The sequence below is a fragment of the Amia ocellicauda genome, chromosome 7 (assembly GCF_036373705.1).
Source record: "Amia ocellicauda isolate fAmiCal2 chromosome 7, fAmiCal2.hap1, whole genome shotgun sequence".
NCBI lineage: Eukaryota > Metazoa > Chordata > Actinopteri > Amiiformes > Amiidae > Amia > Amia ocellicauda.
This window is the reverse complement of record NC_089856.1, coordinates 3,246,343-3,263,650: the sequence shown is the minus strand read 5'-3', so window position 1 is coordinate 3,263,650 and position 17,308 is coordinate 3,246,343. Positions and strand designations below refer to the sequence as shown.

The window sequence follows — 17,308 nt, the reverse complement described above, 5'->3', positions numbered from 1 at the left end:
TTGCACAGATCCTGTTGTGAAAATAATTCGCTTAAGGGATCAAAGTGAGACCTTTTTCAGGCCACGAATACCAGAACCCCTGGTAAACGGGCTCAGTGCACGGCCTGGTCTAGTGCTGGTGCCGGAGCGCCCTCTGGTGGAGACCTACGCCAATGGCCGTGTGTGACTGAGACGTGGATTCAGTCTTGATATGAAATAGTCCTCTCATAACACAGTGTAAAAGTCCCAGGGGGCCGTCTGTCCCCGTCTTCTGTCTGTTTGTTCGGTTGTTGTTAATGTGTCTTTCCCGTTTTTCTTTCTTGCAGTCTTGGTTCCTCTGACAAGATCTGTCTAAATCAAACAAACAAAAACAAACAAACAAAATAAGAGAAACCACGTCAAGAACCCATCATCAGAATCTGGAAACACACAGGAATCGCCCTCCAGCCCCCGCATCGCCGAGAGGGGAGAAACAAACAAGAGCAACTCCCAAATCAGCATCCTAATGAAAACGTTCAAATCATACACAAGAAAACGAGAGAGAAAAACTCACTTCACACACAAAACAAAACAAACAAAACAAACAAGAAAATCACCCAATCCGGAAGGGGAGGAGGAAGACAAGGAGTCCTCTCACAACAGGAAAGAACAACAAAATAATCCAACCACGACCAACCGGCCAAAGCAGACGGACGCACCGGCTTCGAGACGCACCAGACAACACGGCAGCGACACGGATCTCCGTCACACAGTCTCGCCGTATCGCCAGGAAACTCACAGCCTCCCCGGGCAGCCTGTTCCCTCGCCATAGGAGAAATCTAGTCTTAACGGTCTCTGGCACCGACCTCCGGAGTCAGTCTGGACCGGGCGGACGGCCTTGCTGGGAGTGGACGGTGGCCGGGTCGCTGCAGGAGGGCTGAGGAGATCAGATTGAAGGAGCATCGGTGTGGACCAGTCGAAAGCCTCAGCTGTGGCCCCCTGTTCACTCCGCAGCGAGCCGGACATGACTCAGCCAGTATTACACCAGAACCCACCGTATCAACCGTCGCCAGCAGAGCTCAGAGGAGCCACTGCCCAGACGTCTGGCACACTTCAAGGACTCCCCCGTCCCCTGTGCCCCCCGTCCAACACCTTCCCTTCCACCTCCTGCCCCGTGGACCCCCCGACCCCCCGACCCCCCCACTGCTTCTAATTCAAACGCACACACACGCCTACAAAGACACACACATTGATAGGAATGGCAGCGTCAGGAGACACCAGCAATCGTGGAGAACGGCTGCCTTCACCAGCCTTCAGACCGTGGAAATACCCCAGGCAGCCCCCCGACCCCGGCCTCCTGTCTCCGAGTGAGCAGACATTTCCACAGCGGTCGCTGACAGAGGAGCAACGCATCAGTGAGCACCAGGCTGGGCTGAACTGTGAGAGGGGTGTCTACACTACAAACCCACACACACACTTTACACACGCTACACACAGCTAGAACTACATACACAGACATGCCCGTACCTGAGAGTGTTTCTGTCCTTCAGTGACCCCCGGGCCAGCGCTCACCTGATCTCTGTCAGCAGCCAGACTTTATCCTCAACAAAGGCTCATTCTCCTGGTTTTATTTGGCATAATTTTTCTTTCCCGTTTTTTATATTTTTCCCTTCTCTTTCTGTTTAAGTTGTCCTGCTCCCGTCGCACGTCTCTGCTTAAGTCAGTGGTTCATTAGTTATTCCCGTTTTGTTCCCTTATTTCATTTTATTGTAATTCTTGGGGGAAACAAAAATTGTAATCCTGCTTTTATACTCTGAGGCGCTTCACTCTCTCTCACACACACAAGCACTAACACAGAGGAAGGCGTCCCCCATAGCTCCGGTCCCAGGAGGGTCTTCCACTCGGGCTGGGCACAGTCTCAGAGGGGAGGTGGGAGCCTGGACTGGACCGGACCCCCACAGTGGGATGGACTGGGAAAGCCCTGGCTGCCCCCCCCCCCTTCTCTGACACTGCACACAACCTACAGGAAACGTCACACAGACTGTGGATCAGCAATCAGCCCCCCCACTGAGCTGCCACCATCTCTCTTTTGCGTCCGCGCTGCTGTCACTAGCCTGGCCGGCGCAGATCCCACCTCCCCATTTGTCGGGATATCCCAGTCTGGCCTTCCAGTTTTTCCCAGTGGTTCCTGGTGATCAAGTGCACAGGTTCCCTTTTGTTTTGATTTCGTTTTCTTGCGAAGTTTACATTCATGTTTACATTTTCAGCCGCTCTGTACTACAGTACTGCGTGGGGAGGCGAGTACGCTGCGGTGCGGGGCGGGGCCGGAGAGCCAAGTGGGGCAGCAGCGATTGACAACAGACCTTGCCTATAAGACCGGCTTTCAGAGCAAACGACCACGTTCAGGTGCTCAAAGGTCATTGCGAGTCCTGTGGTGAGGACACCAGCGAAGACCCGTCCTCTGGGCTGGCCAATCACGACCCACCTGGTAAATCAGATGAGGCCGAAGTATCACACCAAGCGACCTCGATTGTGAACGCAATAAAGTACAGTGTGGATTTAGAGCAGCTTCCCACAGTATGAACCAGGTTTCGGTGTAGCAGTGGCCAGACAATACCTTCACACCCCACACTGCGGTACAGCCGGGCTACCTTCCTCCGCAACCTGTCCCACACAAACAAAAAAACGCTAATCCATACATTTGACATGCAAAACAGTCCAAACGGCTGACTCACCAGCATCACACAGACAGACACACGAACCAAGCCCCCCAAACACAGACTCACAAACCAAGCCCCCAAACACAGACAGACACACGGCTCTACGAAAGGGACGCCTTTTCATCCACACAGACTCTTCCGTTTTGGTTGATTTTTCTGTTTGTTTTTGGCCTGTATCCTTCAACGTTTCTTTCCATGTTTGTTTTTTAATCTTTTGTTTCCATTTTAAAACTTGAGAAGGAAAACCAGCACACACTCGAAACAGCACACACCGTTCTCACCAAATAACTGGACTGCCTCGTCGTGTCTCTTCATGGCTGGGGGTGAGATTAACTGTTGCCAGCAGCAGCCATTTTCTCAGCTTAAAGAAAATAATATATATATATATTTATATATATATATATATATATATAAAATGATAATAATGATGATAATAATAATAAAACAAATATGGAAGTGCCTATGTCTCCCATTATGCAATCAGTTCAACATGAATTCAGGTTTTTTTTCACATATAAGCTATCGAGAACGTGGACAGCGCCGTCTCTGGTCCGGACGCCAGGGACGGGTCAGTCTGTGGGACTCTTAGAATAAGCTCAGTGGCAGTCTAGTTATTTTCTGAAGCCCGACCCCGTCGACGGCACACCCAGACGTATATTAGTGACCCAGTAAACCCGCAGGCACCCCCACAGCACCCACACTTCACTAGAGGAGAACACGTCACAGGAAAACACGGAGGAAACGAGAAGATCCGTCGTTTGACTACGAGAAACAGCCTACTTTTGTTTTTGGATGGAAAGTATTATTATTGAATCTATGTTGATTGAGCCAAGTGCAATGCATTGGGTAGTTAATTGTCTTTGTATGTTAGAGATTAAGAAAGTAAGAGAAAAAAAAACGAAAAAGAAAAAAAAACTCTATTTTTGTTTGCAGTCCACGGGCCCTTGGACTCTAAATAAGAGGGTTGAGAATTATCCCAGCCTTTGTAAGTTTGGGGAAAAGATTTTTTTGAATTTCTTTGTTTTTTTGTTTTTGTTTCGTTTCGTTTAGAAAAAAAAAAATCTTAAATGTTTTATTTGTAATGATTTGTTTTTAACGTGGGAGGGCTGAAGGAACAATTTTACAAAATGTTTTAAAAAAGAATTACTAAATGAAACTGGTGCTTTTTATGATATAAAGTACATTCAACTCTATTATACATAGATAATAAACAAATAAGTGTTATCATAAAGCACATTTTAGGAAAAAAAAAAGCATTATTCTACTTCTACTCTTTTTTGTATTTAACGGGGGGGGGGCGTTTCATTTTATTCCAGGCCGCGACGAGAGGCACTTCCCCCGGCCGTCGCCCCCGGGCAGAGTGGGGCGGATTCGGCGTGCCGGGGGGGCGGGCAGGCTGCTCTCAGACAGACAAATGTTGGAACCCCAAAGAAAAAGCTCTTTTCAAGGCAGTCGTGGTCATTAGGTCTGAACTGAAGCCTGAGCAGTTTGTAGGCCTGGTGGGAATAATGCACCATTGTAGTTAAAGCCCCTTTTTGAATCCAGTGAGTCAGAGAGGCACGTTTGTGTGTCAGACTCAACACAGGGGAATTCACCTGCCTTAGCCCGACTCTCTTTATATATATTGCTTTATAATATACAGTATCTACAGTCCTCCCAGGAATGATAGAAACGGCCCAACTTTCCCTCAAGACGAAAGACAAGATCTTCCCAGTGGTGGAGGATGCAATTAAATCGAACCCTTTTAAATCGATAGGAAGTCCAGGTGTGTGAGATCATCCAGCAGCCAGCCTTCCCCCCCCGGCCCTCCCGCCACGCCCTGCCGCCGCGCCGGCCGCCCGCTGTGCCTCCCGCCCCGCGGCCCGATCTCATATACACAGCGCCCTTCCTGAGAAACGCCTCCCTCTTCCCCTCCTCCCCCTCCTCTTCCTCCTTCTGCTTCTTCTAGCCTTTCAAACCGTATATATAGTACTAAAGGAAATTGGTGTGATTTATTTCTTTTCATTGTTAAACAAAAAAAAAATGAAAAAATTAAAAAAAAAGTCCTCTTCCTTCCTCTCTTTTCTTCTTCCTTTCCCTCCCTCTCTCGCTCTCTCTCTCTCAACACTGGAGTAGCCTGTAGCCGCGTATCTGTCTCCCTGTCCCCCGTGTGGGGTTTAATTCGCAGTGTCTGAGCGGAATGCAGTTAGCACATATGTTATATTGTCTGTATGCTTCACAATGTATATCATACCGATTTCTTCAGCTTTTCCATTGAACACCTAATGTAAGTGAACAAGTTACACCTGTGGGCTCGGGGGGTGGGGTGGAGGGGCGGGGAATCGGGGGGGAGAGATGTTTGCTATCGGGGTAAAAAAAAAAAAAAGACGACACAGGAAGTGCTTTGGAGCGGGGGAGAGCCGAGCTGGGGGTAGGACACTGTTTTGTTTTGTAATCAGATTTGGTTTTGCTCGTTGTTGTTGTAGCGTCGAGAGCAGGAGGCGCGCATCGGATTACGAATCGTAACAGGGTAGTTTGCATACGGCACCTTTTTTATATAGTGGTCCCAGACCAGCTATTGAAAAAAAAGAAAAAGAAAAAAAAAACTATAAGCACCTTAAAAAGGACGTGCCACAGCTCTGTGCTCGAGAGAGGGTTTCAGATTCGAGCCGCAAGAAAGGCCAGGGGAACCTTTCACCTCTGACCTTCGACCCCGACTACAAACCGTCTCTAGAGTTCTGTCGCTGCTGTGGCTTGGTCTCCTTCGACTTAATCGATGGTGAATTCAATCGGCCAAGCTGAGACACGACCGGCGTCTGTCTTCAGAGCTTCTCAGACGCCCAGACCTGGGTTCAGTCAAAACGTCAGCTTGGCTTTCTAGTGGGACCTACAGACGGACTAGAACCACCTGCTAGTGTGTGGTTTATGGTCCCTGATCTCCAGGCTCTTGTTGAGCGTCTCCCGGGTGGAAAGCCGCCATGGGTTGGTGTGTTTCATAGAATCTGGGCCTTCGGTCGCAGTTTCAGTCCTGTGACTGGCGGACACAGCAGCGGCGTTTATTTTTATTTTTGGCAGGAAGCGAGACCCGTCTCCGGGGTTCCTTCCAGTAGCGTCCCGTCAGTCGCCCATCGCAGTCCGTCGGTGGAGCGATCTCTGAGCTCCGAGCCGTACCTCGATGCCAGCGCCAGTGGGCAGAGCTCAGCGGCCCCGAGCGCAGCCCGCCGCGTATGCGCAGCGCGGCCGTTCGGTCCCGAATTCGAGTCGCAGCCCACTCCGGGCCGGTGGCGCTTCGTGAGGTAGAGGCGGACCCCGGCCCGGCCCGCACCCCTCCCCCCAACTCAGCGCTTCCTGGGTCCGAGAGAGCACACCCCCCCGCTCATGGTGAAATGCATGTGTTAAATACAGTTTCTTTTCCATAATAATAAAAGCAGTTTTGAAGAGCAGCACCTTTAACTGATTGAATAAAAGGATGTTCTTGACTGTAAGCTCCTGCGGTGTCCGCGTGGTTTTTGTTGTGGTGTGTTTATTATTATTGTCGTCTGTGTGTAACCTCTCAAGTCTTAATCCAGAGAACAAACGTTACAATCCTCGTCTCTAAATCAACTGAAGAGTCTGCGATTGGTTTTGTTATCCTTGGGAACACCGATAAACACATAGAATCACACAACAGTAGGACACGGCCGATTAAGTGAATCACAGGGGACAAATACGTTTAGGTATATATATATGTAGCAAAGTAAATGCAAAATTCAGCAAATTAGATCTTAAAAAGCCAAGAAAACAAAGTATACGATAACAATGAATTTGTGGTAAAGTAACAGCTTTCATTATAAATGTATTATTTTAGTGCTTTCTTATTCTGAGAAGACAGTGACGCACTTATTACAATACTTCTATAATAATAACAACAATGCTGAGCGTGGACAGTCAAGGGCCTCCTGTGCGGCATGGTCACGCCAGTAAAACCGCTCTCTTCCCGGACGACGTAGGTGTGATGGGACCTGCAGCTGGCGCCAAGGGCATGCTGGGTAAAAACAAAGATGGCGGATAAGCCTGTGTCTCTCTCTTTTTTGTGTTTATTTGTTTCTCTCCCTCCATGAAAGAAGACGCGCCTGACCGTCATATTGATTTATCTTAACGGAAATGCGGATCCAATGTCACTGTTGTGTCGTTTGAGGAGCGGCTTTTATTAATAAAATAAAGTTCAACATTTATTTTGAAGACGTTCTGAAGTTCAACCAAACAAGGTCTGGTAGAAATACGCAAAGCATCGTGAGACGTAACTAGCCCCACCCCCTGGTAATGCGCTGTATTTCTATTAAAACGTTTATGATCATTTAAATGCTGTTCAATATGAATAATACAGATTTAAATGTACATTGAAATCTGAATATTGTTTTAAGAGTTTGCTTGTATTTTTCTTTTAGCCCTTGTTTAAAAGTGTTATTCACTAAACCGGTCACTTAAATGAAAACCATTTCGTAAAGTGTACTTCATTATGATTGGCATTGCCCTGCTGTGAGGTTATTGGATGTACGAGTGGGCTGTAGTGTTTAGGACATTATTACTGTGTGTATCGCTAGATTACCCTCAGCTGAGCTATAATTCTGTGTCTGTAAGGCCAGATGAAGGGAACGTCTGCCCATCATGGACGGACCTCGGAGGTCTTTGTCCAACCAGGGCCCACTTTCCATCACAGGCCCGAGGGTGTAGGTCGTGTCGGAGGCCTCTTCTCAATAAACGATGCGTTTGGATGTCACCCGGCCTGTGCGTCAGACGTGCCCCCTGAGCAGAGTTGGCGTCAGTGTGTGTTGCTTTCTTGCATCATGCAGAACCAGTGTGACCATCTGCCCAGCGGTGAGTGTCTGCTGGCACGGTGGGTACGATGGCTAACAGCCCCACAGCAGTGCGTGTCCTTTCACACGGCCAGAAGAGGTTGTACCAGGTGCGTGTGTGTGCGTAGATACATTTATACATGCATGTACTTGTATTGATCAGTCAATATACCTTCAGTACATGCGAATAAACAATTGTATAATTTGTTTTTTTCCTGTGATAAACTTGGACATGTATGCATCTACTTGCGTGTATTAATATATTGCTATATTCACATGTATATTCATTCATTGATCTACTTCCATATGGATTGAGTGAGTTAAAAATGATCTCTCCTCCTCACCCGTCCTTCACGACTGGAATATCTCCAGGTCACTGGTTTCCAATGGAGAATCCTTTGCACAGCTTTCTTTTGGGAGGGACATCACCTCATTGCAGTGAAATCAGAGTAACCCGTCTCTGCTCCTGCTGCAGGCTGTGCTGGAGCCCCCAGCCGGGGCGCTGTGTGTATTGCATTGTAGTCCTTCGATAAAGTGCGTCTCCATTTGTGTGCAGTTCTTTGTCAGACGACCACACTGGTCCCTTCATCTTTACATGAACCAGTTACTGATTGATTTGAACAGGTTTACACGTGTGAATGTTCAAAGTTCTATATATTGGTGTAGATGTGTATAAATGTGTGTATCTGTAGAGACCTGTATATGTATAATGCTGCTGTGGCCAACCAGAACTAAAGTCATTCTGCACGTTTACTTGCATGGATAGGGTCATGAGGTCCACTCATGTATAAATACACACATGTACAACCTAAAGTAAGATCAGTTAAATCAGCCAACACACAGACAGGCTAGTCTTTATTAAGAGCTGGTTCAGACAGTGAGTTTCACTCTGAGCCACAACTAGTCCTATTTTAGGTTTATTTCTCAGTATGACCTCATACCCTGGACACTTGCACAGAGGGGTCTGGCACAGGGGCAGTTGAGAGTATTGGGCTTCTAGTGTAGCTTTTTTTCCTTCTTCAGTCTCCAAAGAGCAGAAAAATCCCCTCTGCCCAGCAGGAGGTCTGGGCACGAAGCCTAGCTTGTCATGCGTCGCCCCCCCGGCCCGCCTCCAGGCCTCCTGGGCAGGCTGGGGCTGGCAGGCAGATGGGCTACTGCACAAGGTCACACAAACCCCTGCACAGAAACGAGACTTCATTCCTCACAGGGAGTGCAGGCAGCGGCACAGACAGGGATCAGTACGGCAGTGAAAGAGGAAAACCTGACTGCTTAAAGCCAGACTAAAACAACTACACTGGCTTTCAGATGTTACAAACTAACTAATAAAACAGTCAACATTAACATTTTCATGCCAGTAACTTAAATTCCAGACTATCACTTTTCCCCCCAAGCAAAGATGCATCCCCTTCGTAATCACTGTAAAACTAGCTGATCCTTCAGTGGGGGAAGCGGTGAAACGGCAGCACAGACGCACGTTACCCCGGCTGTCCTGTATACACTTGAGTCGTCTTCACACTAAAGCCTGGATTTGGATCGGATGTCATAGCCCTCTCTCCTTTTCTTACACAACAACTGGAGCTTGACTGTAGATATGGATGATTCTATCACACATGAAAACGGGACATTTACAGCGGACTGTATTTAGATGTCCTGCATCTGTCTGACTTGAGAAAAATCTGCATTCCACCAGGCTTGAACACGTGTCACTGCGTGTGCTTTCTGTGATCCTGTTGCCCAGTCCGTTTGCTTTTTTTGGTTTTGCTGGAATGTATTTTTAGAACTTTGGCTACATTTTAGAAAGTTCTTGAACACCCCCCCCCATCCCTTCTTCAGCGTGAGAACTCAGACCGAACGATCCCTCCGCGCCGGGCTTCGCTTCTTCAATACGTACCCTTGCTTTGGAAGGATCTTTAATCAGAGATTCACTGGGTTTAACACAGATTAAACTAATTGTTCATTAACGATGTATTGCCACATTGCTGAACACTAATTAATCCTATAGGGAACAGTAAAGATTCCAGAATGAGGGGTGCGTTACTTTCACTAGAGAACTAAATCAGATCATTTAAAATAAAATCAATCCTTTGTGTTGAGTCATAACAGATCTGGACAGTGTTAAGGAATGAGACTTTATCCACAACAGGAAGTCAGACAACGCTGCATACGCTACAAACTGTGAAAACAGATCTGAAACCATTTGGTCTGTAGACGCACTGAACCTCGTGTTCCTATCATGGCATTGACACGGCTCACAGCGGAACGACACACAAGCTGGACTGGACACAAAGACAGGGTCCCCTCCGAGGGAGAGCACTCTCTTCAAACTCACTTTATTGGGCAAGGCAAATAGTGTTCAGGTACACTTATCAAACTCATCCTGAAGCTCCGTCCCCCCTAAAATGACCCCACACACAGGGATGCGCACACAACACCCGGCACAGGGACGCGGCTTGGTCCCGAATCATGAGACCCAGAAAAAACAAAACACAAAAAGACTACAGAAAAGCCTTTGCAAATCAGTCCTGCAGATATGTACTACAGATTCAGCTACAAGAAGCATTCACCCCCTCCATTCCATTCATTAATTAATTTAAGGAATTATAAAAAAAAATAACATCACTCCACACACTTCGGACAGGACAACTCAAAACGTGTCGCTCACGTCGGGTTGAAAGCAGCGCTGCGTCCAGCCCTCCTCCCACATTTCTGACTGGGTGCACAAACAGTCACAATAATCAGCGCCTTTGCATTTTTATGAACAATTTGGTTCTTGTTCGTTTGTTTAGTTGCTCTAAAATCAAGAAGCTGAGAAGTCATCGGATAAAAAAAACTGGCTTGTGGCTTCGTTATCCCTCACACGAGTACAAGATTAAATCCAGGCCTACAGACACGCATACATGCAGACACGGACTCCTGCAGATGGAGCTCATCTGATCAGCATAACAGGTTTGTTTCATAAAAAGGTTTACTTTTAAAATAGGTTTAAAATATATCATTTAAAAGTTAGTCTAAAAAGGCAGTAGATTTAGCCAAAATGCAATATTGTTAAAAACATACAAACAATAAAAATTAGTTTCCTACAAATCCTGCTTCTACCGTGACCAACAACAACAACAACAACAACATATTATCTGATTCTAAGCTCCCCATTTAATGGAATATGGACGTCCATTTAGCACAGGACAGTCAGATGAAAGTCACCCTCGACGAACTTCACAAGCTTTTCTTTTGGAACGTGACAAACAGGAACCGCGGCCGAGATGCAACGCCGGCCGAACGCCACGCCAGTCAGAATGTGAGGAACAGGAAGTTTAGATGACGCACTGCCCAGAAACAAACAAACTAAATGGGTGTTTTCAGCACTTCCCTAAAGCTGATTCAAACAAACAAAACAGCCAAATCCCCCTCAGAGAGAGAGCGCAGCGCCTTCGCAGGGCTGTCAGCACAGCACACTACACACCTGCAGCTGAGCGGGACAGAGGACAACACACTTTGGACAGAACGCGCCTCACCCCGAGCTGACAGACGCCCCCCGCTCAGATCTTGCCGACACCTTCCACGGGGGCTTCAATATGTTCCTCGCCCCCCCGCCCCACCCCGGACATCTGCAGACACTTTAAAATAATGGTTCCAGATTCTGTAGCTCCTCCAAACACGGCGCGGATCTGCAACCATTACTCTAAACCGGCCCCCACACTTATTCACCCCCCGCCCCGACCCACTAACTTTTAAAAGTTTCACACTGAATATCTGTCACGATATATCCTAGCGATTCCATTGGAATTCATGAGAATTTAATCATTTGTAATACTTAACCACCCCCATCCCCACCCCCACACACAGCGGGCCCGAGCCTCCCTCCCCCGTTTAGATGCGTTTTTTTTTTCCTTTTCTGTTGTCAATTTAAATAAATGTAAACTTTATTATAAAATACAAGCGGTGGGGGGGCGCAGCCTCATTCGTCCTCGAAGTTCTGGTTCAGTAGGAAGTTCGCCGCCAGGTTCTCGTTCTTCTCGCAGGCGAAGTAGGCCTGGATGACGAGGCCCTCCGGGAACCCCAGGGCTTTTAACTGGAGAGAGAGAAGGGGGAACAGACAGCTTAAATACCCGTCTCTCTGCTGCTGGAAGGGTCTGCCGCCTACAAGCCCCGCCACCTCCCCCCCGACACCCTCAAGCCCCTCCCCCATCTCCCACAAGCCCACATACCCTCTCAATGGCCTCCTTCTCCTGGGGCGTGACCTGGATGTAGTTGACGGGAGCCCCGTCCTCCCCGGCCGCCCCCAGCTCCGCCTCGGGCCCCTCGCCCAGCTCCCCCAGCGGCTCGTTCAGCATCTGGATGAACAGCTCCTGGTGCTGGCTGATTTGCTGTGGGGAGACAGGAAGTTACCATTAAAACAAACAAATAAATACATGACAATGGGCAGAGGGGAACTTCTGGGCAGAACCGGGTCTAATCAGACCACGGAAAATACCCCTCTTCCTTCTCAAAGCGTGGAAAGCGCAGATCTGAATCTCGGCCGTGTGGGAGTGGAGCTCCGGGTGCCGTCGATCTCCGCGCTGAAGACTCGCAGGCCGTTGCAATGCTGACCTTGAGCTAAAACAGGACACCATCTGCTGGGGGTGATTCACAGGGGCGTAAGAGTGTGCCAACCCCCCCCCCCATCCGGCCCTTCCCCAGACTGTGGCTCCTCGGCGAGCCAATGGCTGCGTCCTCCGTGGTCTCGCTGTGCGGAGGAGGAGGTCGGCTGACGAGCCCGTGTGGGAGCAGGAAGTGCAGAGATGCAATGCGGCCCATTCCAACCAGGGGAACGAGTACAGGACGTCATTAACATCTGACCTACTTTGTTATTTTCAAAAAATATATAAATGTGTGTGTGGGGGGAGAATAACCTATTCTACTGACTTCTGCTGAATTCCTCCTTGTCAGTCATCAGTCCGTTCTCTCCCCGATCAGTCGATGTTTTGATTGATCTGGATCCCTCTGTCTCGGCACCCCTGCCCCCCTGTGATCTGTCCGGGACCCTAAACGCCGTCACAAAACCCGCTGGTAAACCAAACCAGGCAGGGGTGTCGAACAGAGCCCCTCTCTGTCCCGGACAACGTCCTACAATGCGGTCGAGCGTGTCGGGCGGCGGGGAGGGCGGAGGCGGTCTGCGGCGACCGGGGCGCTCACCTGCAGGAGCTGGGGGTTCTCTCGGCCCAGCTGCTGCAGCAGGGCGGGCAGGAGGGACGGGTTCTGCTGGATCACCTGGCGCATGCTCTGGAACTGCGGCAGTTCTCTCAGGAACTCCAGGGGGTTGTCCCCTGCAACACACACACACAACACGCAAAGCTCAGTCCCGCAACAGATGTCAAAAGCGAACACGTGCCGATATGAAAACAAACTACACGGAAAAGCTGGGGTGGACTGACCTTCAGCTGTGGGGGTGTCAGCAGGCGCGGCTTCGTCTGTGGGGCGGGTGCTGACCTGGACGGGGCTGCTGGGAATCCCCTGCACACACAAACCAAACAGAGCACACACAGTCACGCACCGCTCCTCGGGACGTGGGAATCACACAGCCGCGGATCTCAGAGCTCAGCAGTTGCCCACATTGCGCGTGTGATGTCATCGGCCAGAAATAAAGCGTCTCCGATGAGCATCAATCTACCAGCACACTCCGGCAGACAAGACCAGGCCTGCTGCCGGGCGCCTCAGACACGGCTCTGGTGCTGTATGTCCCAGTCTGGCCACCTTAGTTCTGATTTAGTGCGATGCAGGGATCGGGGCAGGGCTCTCACCGTGAGCAGGTACTCCACAGCGCGGTGTGGGTTGTTGAAGCTGGCCCTCAGCGCAGCCACCACTCTCTCGCGCTCGTAGCCCATGGACATAATCTCCGTCAGCATGGCCTCGTACTCGGCGCCCGTCACTGTGGACACAGACACACACACAGCATCAGAGACCAACATCCAAAGCGGGCTCGTGTCTACACTCCACATCACAGACGTCTGCCCTCAAGACCCTCCCCAAAACATACCAATAATAATATACACTCACCTAAAGGATTATTAGGAACACCATACTAATACTGTGTTTGACCCCCTTTCGCCTTCAGAACTGACTTAATTCTACGTGGCATTGATTCAACAAGGTGCTGAAAGCATTCTTTAGAAATGTTGGCCCATATTGATAGGATAGCATCTTGCAGTTGATGGAGATTTGTGGGATGCACATCCAGGGAACGAAGCTCCCGTTCCACCACATCCCAAAGATGCTCTATTGGGTTGAGATCTGGTGACTGTGGGGGCCAGTTTAGTACAGTGAACTCATTGTCATGTTCAAGAAACCAATTTGAAATGATTGGACCTTTGTGACATGGTGCATTATCCTGCTGGAAGTAGCCATCAGAGGATGGGTACATGGTGGTCATAAAGGGATGGACATGGTCAGAAACAATGCTCAGGTAGGCCGTGGCATTTAAACGATGCCCAATTGGCACTAAGGGGCCTAAAGTGTGCCAAGAAAACATCCCCCACACCATTACAGCACCACCACCAGCCTGCACAGTGGTAACAAGGCATGATGGATCCATGTTCTCATTCTGTTTACGCCAAATTCTGACTCTACCATCTGAATGTCTCAACAGAAATCGAGACTCATCAGACCAGGCAACATTTTTCCAGTCTTCAACTGTCCAATTTTGGTGAGCTTGTGCAAATTGTAGCCTCTTTTTCCTATTTCTAGTGGAGATGAGTGGTACCCGGTGGGGTCTTCTGCTGTTGTAGCCCATCCGCCTCAAGGTTGTACGTGTTGTGGCTTCACAAATGCTTTGCTGCATACCTCGGTTGTAACGAGTGGTTATTTCAGTCAAAGTTGCTCTTCTATCAGCTTGAATCAGTCGGCCCATTCTCCTCTGACCTCTAGCATCAACAAGGCATTTTCGCCCACAGGACTGCCGCATACTGGATGTTTTTCCCTTTTCACACCATTCTTTGTAAACCCTAGAAATGGTTGTGCGTGAAAATCCCAGTAACTGAGCAGATTGTGAAATACTCAGACCGGCCCGTCTGGCACCAACAACCATGCCACGCTCAAAATTGCTTAAATCACCTTTCTTTCCCATTCAGACATTCAGTTTGGAGTTCAGGAGATTGTCTTGACCAGGACCACACCCCTAAATGCATTGAAGCAACTGCCATGTGATTGGTTGGTTAGATAATTGCATTAATGAGAAATTGAACAGGTGTTCCTAATAATCCTTTAGGTGAGTGTATATGAACAATAATAATCATAACAACAGGCCGGAGACGTCCCTCGGTCTCTCACCAAGCTCTGAAGAGGCATCTCCTCCCAGGGCTGGTTCTGTAGACGGCTGGGAGCTTCTAGAGTGACAAAATATAAAACAATCATTATAAACATTACAGAATAATACTGCAGGGGAAATCAAGAAAAAATTATAATAACACAAACACATCCAGACAAACTTGGAACCACAAACACTGCGGAGAACGACTGACGTGCTGCTCAGACAGTGCGTCTATCAGGTGTCAGGTTATCCAAACCCGACGCATTAGATCAGACCATCTGGGGAGACGGGGGAGCGCTGCAGAGACACGGCCGTGAAGCAGGAGTCTGGCTCCCTGACGCATACCTGGCTGGGGTCTCCGCTTTGGGCGCTGCAGGGGGCGCCGGGTCCTCTTCGGGCTCGCTGGACTCTGGGAGGATGGGCACGGCAGCCGCAGCTGGTTCCGGAGGCTGAGACGGACCAGACTCCTGGACTGGGGTCTTGGCCGGTTCCGACGATGGAGACGGGGCCGCCCCCGCCGATTTCATCTGGAGAAACAGAAGGGCGAACAAGCGTGGGGATACAGGGAGGGGAGTGCCACGATCGGAGCGGTGCCCTCTACGCTACAAGGGAGAGTCACTTTCACCGTTTACTGCTCCGCTATATGTGCTACTTTAATTCTGTCCAATTCAATTACAATTAGAAATCAAGGGCAGAGGCAGGACTCCCTCCCCACCCCGAGCCCGTCTGCCGATCACACCCCCTACCTTGGAGACCATTACGACCACGAAGTTCTTCTCGTCGATCTTGTAGTCCTTGATGGGAGTGTCATCCTGCAGGATCTTCCCGGCGTAGATGAGCTTCTGCCCGGCCACCGGGAAGCTTTCCTCACCCTTCTCCTCCTCGATCTTCTGCTTCAGAGCTCTCACCTGCACCGGCACCGCCCCCACCGGGCCACACCGGGTTAAAGATCGATCGTGTGCCATATACAGTTCCAGAAAGCTCCCCACACACACTGCAATGATGGGTCTGCAGGAGCAAACCAGGGTGGGCCGCCCCATGTAAAGCTGTGGCTATAATGGGGGGATCTTTAACTTAATGAGACCCAACAGCAAATCTAATAACAAGCTCAAACATTTTAAATCATCTGTTCATATTCAGAGTTAATAAAAGAAGATTGTGTAGAAAATTAGTAAGTAAACAAACACATGCCTACTTCAATACACAGACAGGACTTTACGGCCAAAACAACAGCAACAATTGCAGAGGAATATTAGCGCACTGGTAACTTCTTTTGTCTGATGTTGATCCTTAAAATAATAGACATGTATGTATATGTACACTATACTGACTATTTATATTTGTATTGGATAGATTAACTAGTGCAACAAGAAAATTATACCCAATAACTGATAGTCATTATACTTTACATACACAACAATCTAAAGGTTATAAGCAAGTATACTAGTGCACTGGCATTAATCAACTGCACAATTGCTGCTGATCTGTTAGTCACCCTGGCTGTCAAACTGCTCGACGCCACGCTGTCCGGGTCAGACACGCCGCCCTTGTCTCTGCAGCACAGCAGTCCCGTATCAGCACCCAAACACGGCCACGACACCGCAATCAAGCGCCCAGGAGCCTCAATAACCGGGACTTCACGTTTTCAGGAAACGCCTTTTACGTGCACAGCACTGTTGAGTCACATGTGCCACCTGAACAGCCGGGCAGCAGTGCGTGTGTAAGCAACTGAAACACCAATTAACCAATTAACCCCTCAATTAGCACTTACTGTAAAACTGAACGGCAGATCACTATTATTCGGGGGAAATTACCCTCTTTAAAGTCGGGCCACAGAAGATACATTTTACCCACCATCGCCTCTGAGTTGACATGAGCCTAAATCACCTGTGTGTAAGAAAGCACCGCTGATGTTAGAAAACCATAATAACAGATTCGATGTTTTTATTTTGACTGATTAGTGAAGAGGAAGTCTGGGCATAACCTCGTTTCATGTCAATTAAGTCGTTATTAGGCATTAGCGGGGCTTAACGGGCGACTGTGCGGCTCCCTCACGCTGTCCTCCCCGGGACCCGCAGCGTCGCTTACCGTCTGATCGGCGTCGATGTCGATCTGGATGGTCTGTTGCTGCAGCGTCTTCAGGGTGATCTGCATCCTTGCGCCTGTCCGGCCGCGTCGCTAACACAGTGGCCGCCTGTCCCTGCGTGTTGGATCGGTCTCCGGGTCTCGGCTGGCCGTGTCCGGACGAGCCTCCGCGCAAATTACTACTGCCAACCGCACGCCGAGGTGAAAAAAAACATGTATCTGTACATGAGCCCTCAACTCATCGGCGCCATCTTAGTGACGACACGCAGGGCTGGGCCAATGGGCGGCGAGGCGGCCTTATCCCCGTCATGTGATTGGGGTTGGAGGTTGAGGTGTGCGGCACAGGAAACGGATCATGACTGTACTACTGTATTATTAATCACAAAAGCATCGGCACCGCACGGATTGTATCTAAAATAAGTAATCAGTGAATAAACAGACTAAATACA

At 49.1% G+C, this 17,308-nt stretch overlaps 2 protein-coding genes across 12 annotated transcripts in view; one reads left to right on the top strand and one right to left on the bottom strand.

Moving 5' to 3' along the window:
* LOC136752541 (nuclear factor 1 X-type) overlaps positions 1–6,142 on the top strand; it is a 145,880-nt gene extending 139,738 nt beyond the window's left edge. For all 11 annotated transcript variants that reach the window (XM_066707949.1, XM_066707955.1, XM_066707948.1 and 8 more), the window contains one exon: positions 306–6,142. In XM_066707949.1, the coding sequence (XP_066564046.1) occupies positions 306–320 (15 nt within the window). In that variant the 3' untranslated portion in view covers positions 321–6,142. The remainder of the gene's footprint in view (positions 1–305) is intronic.
* Positions 6,143–9,806: 3,664 nt separating this feature from the next.
* On the bottom strand, positions 9,807–17,135 carry rad23aa (RAD23 homolog A, nucleotide excision repair protein a). The gene is made up of 9 exons (XM_066707943.1): positions 16,863–17,135; positions 15,521–15,682; positions 15,120–15,301; positions 14,795–14,850; positions 13,270–13,397; positions 12,904–12,982; positions 12,665–12,795; positions 11,698–11,856; positions 9,807–11,561 (listed from the first exon to the last, which is right to left on the bottom strand). The coding sequence occupies exons 1-9, from the start codon at positions 16,926–16,928 to the stop codon at positions 11,448–11,450; spliced, it is 1,077 nt and encodes a 358-aa protein (XP_066564040.1). The 5' UTR covers positions 16,929–17,135; the 3' UTR covers positions 9,807–11,447.
* Positions 17,136–17,308: the final 173 nt, after the last annotated feature.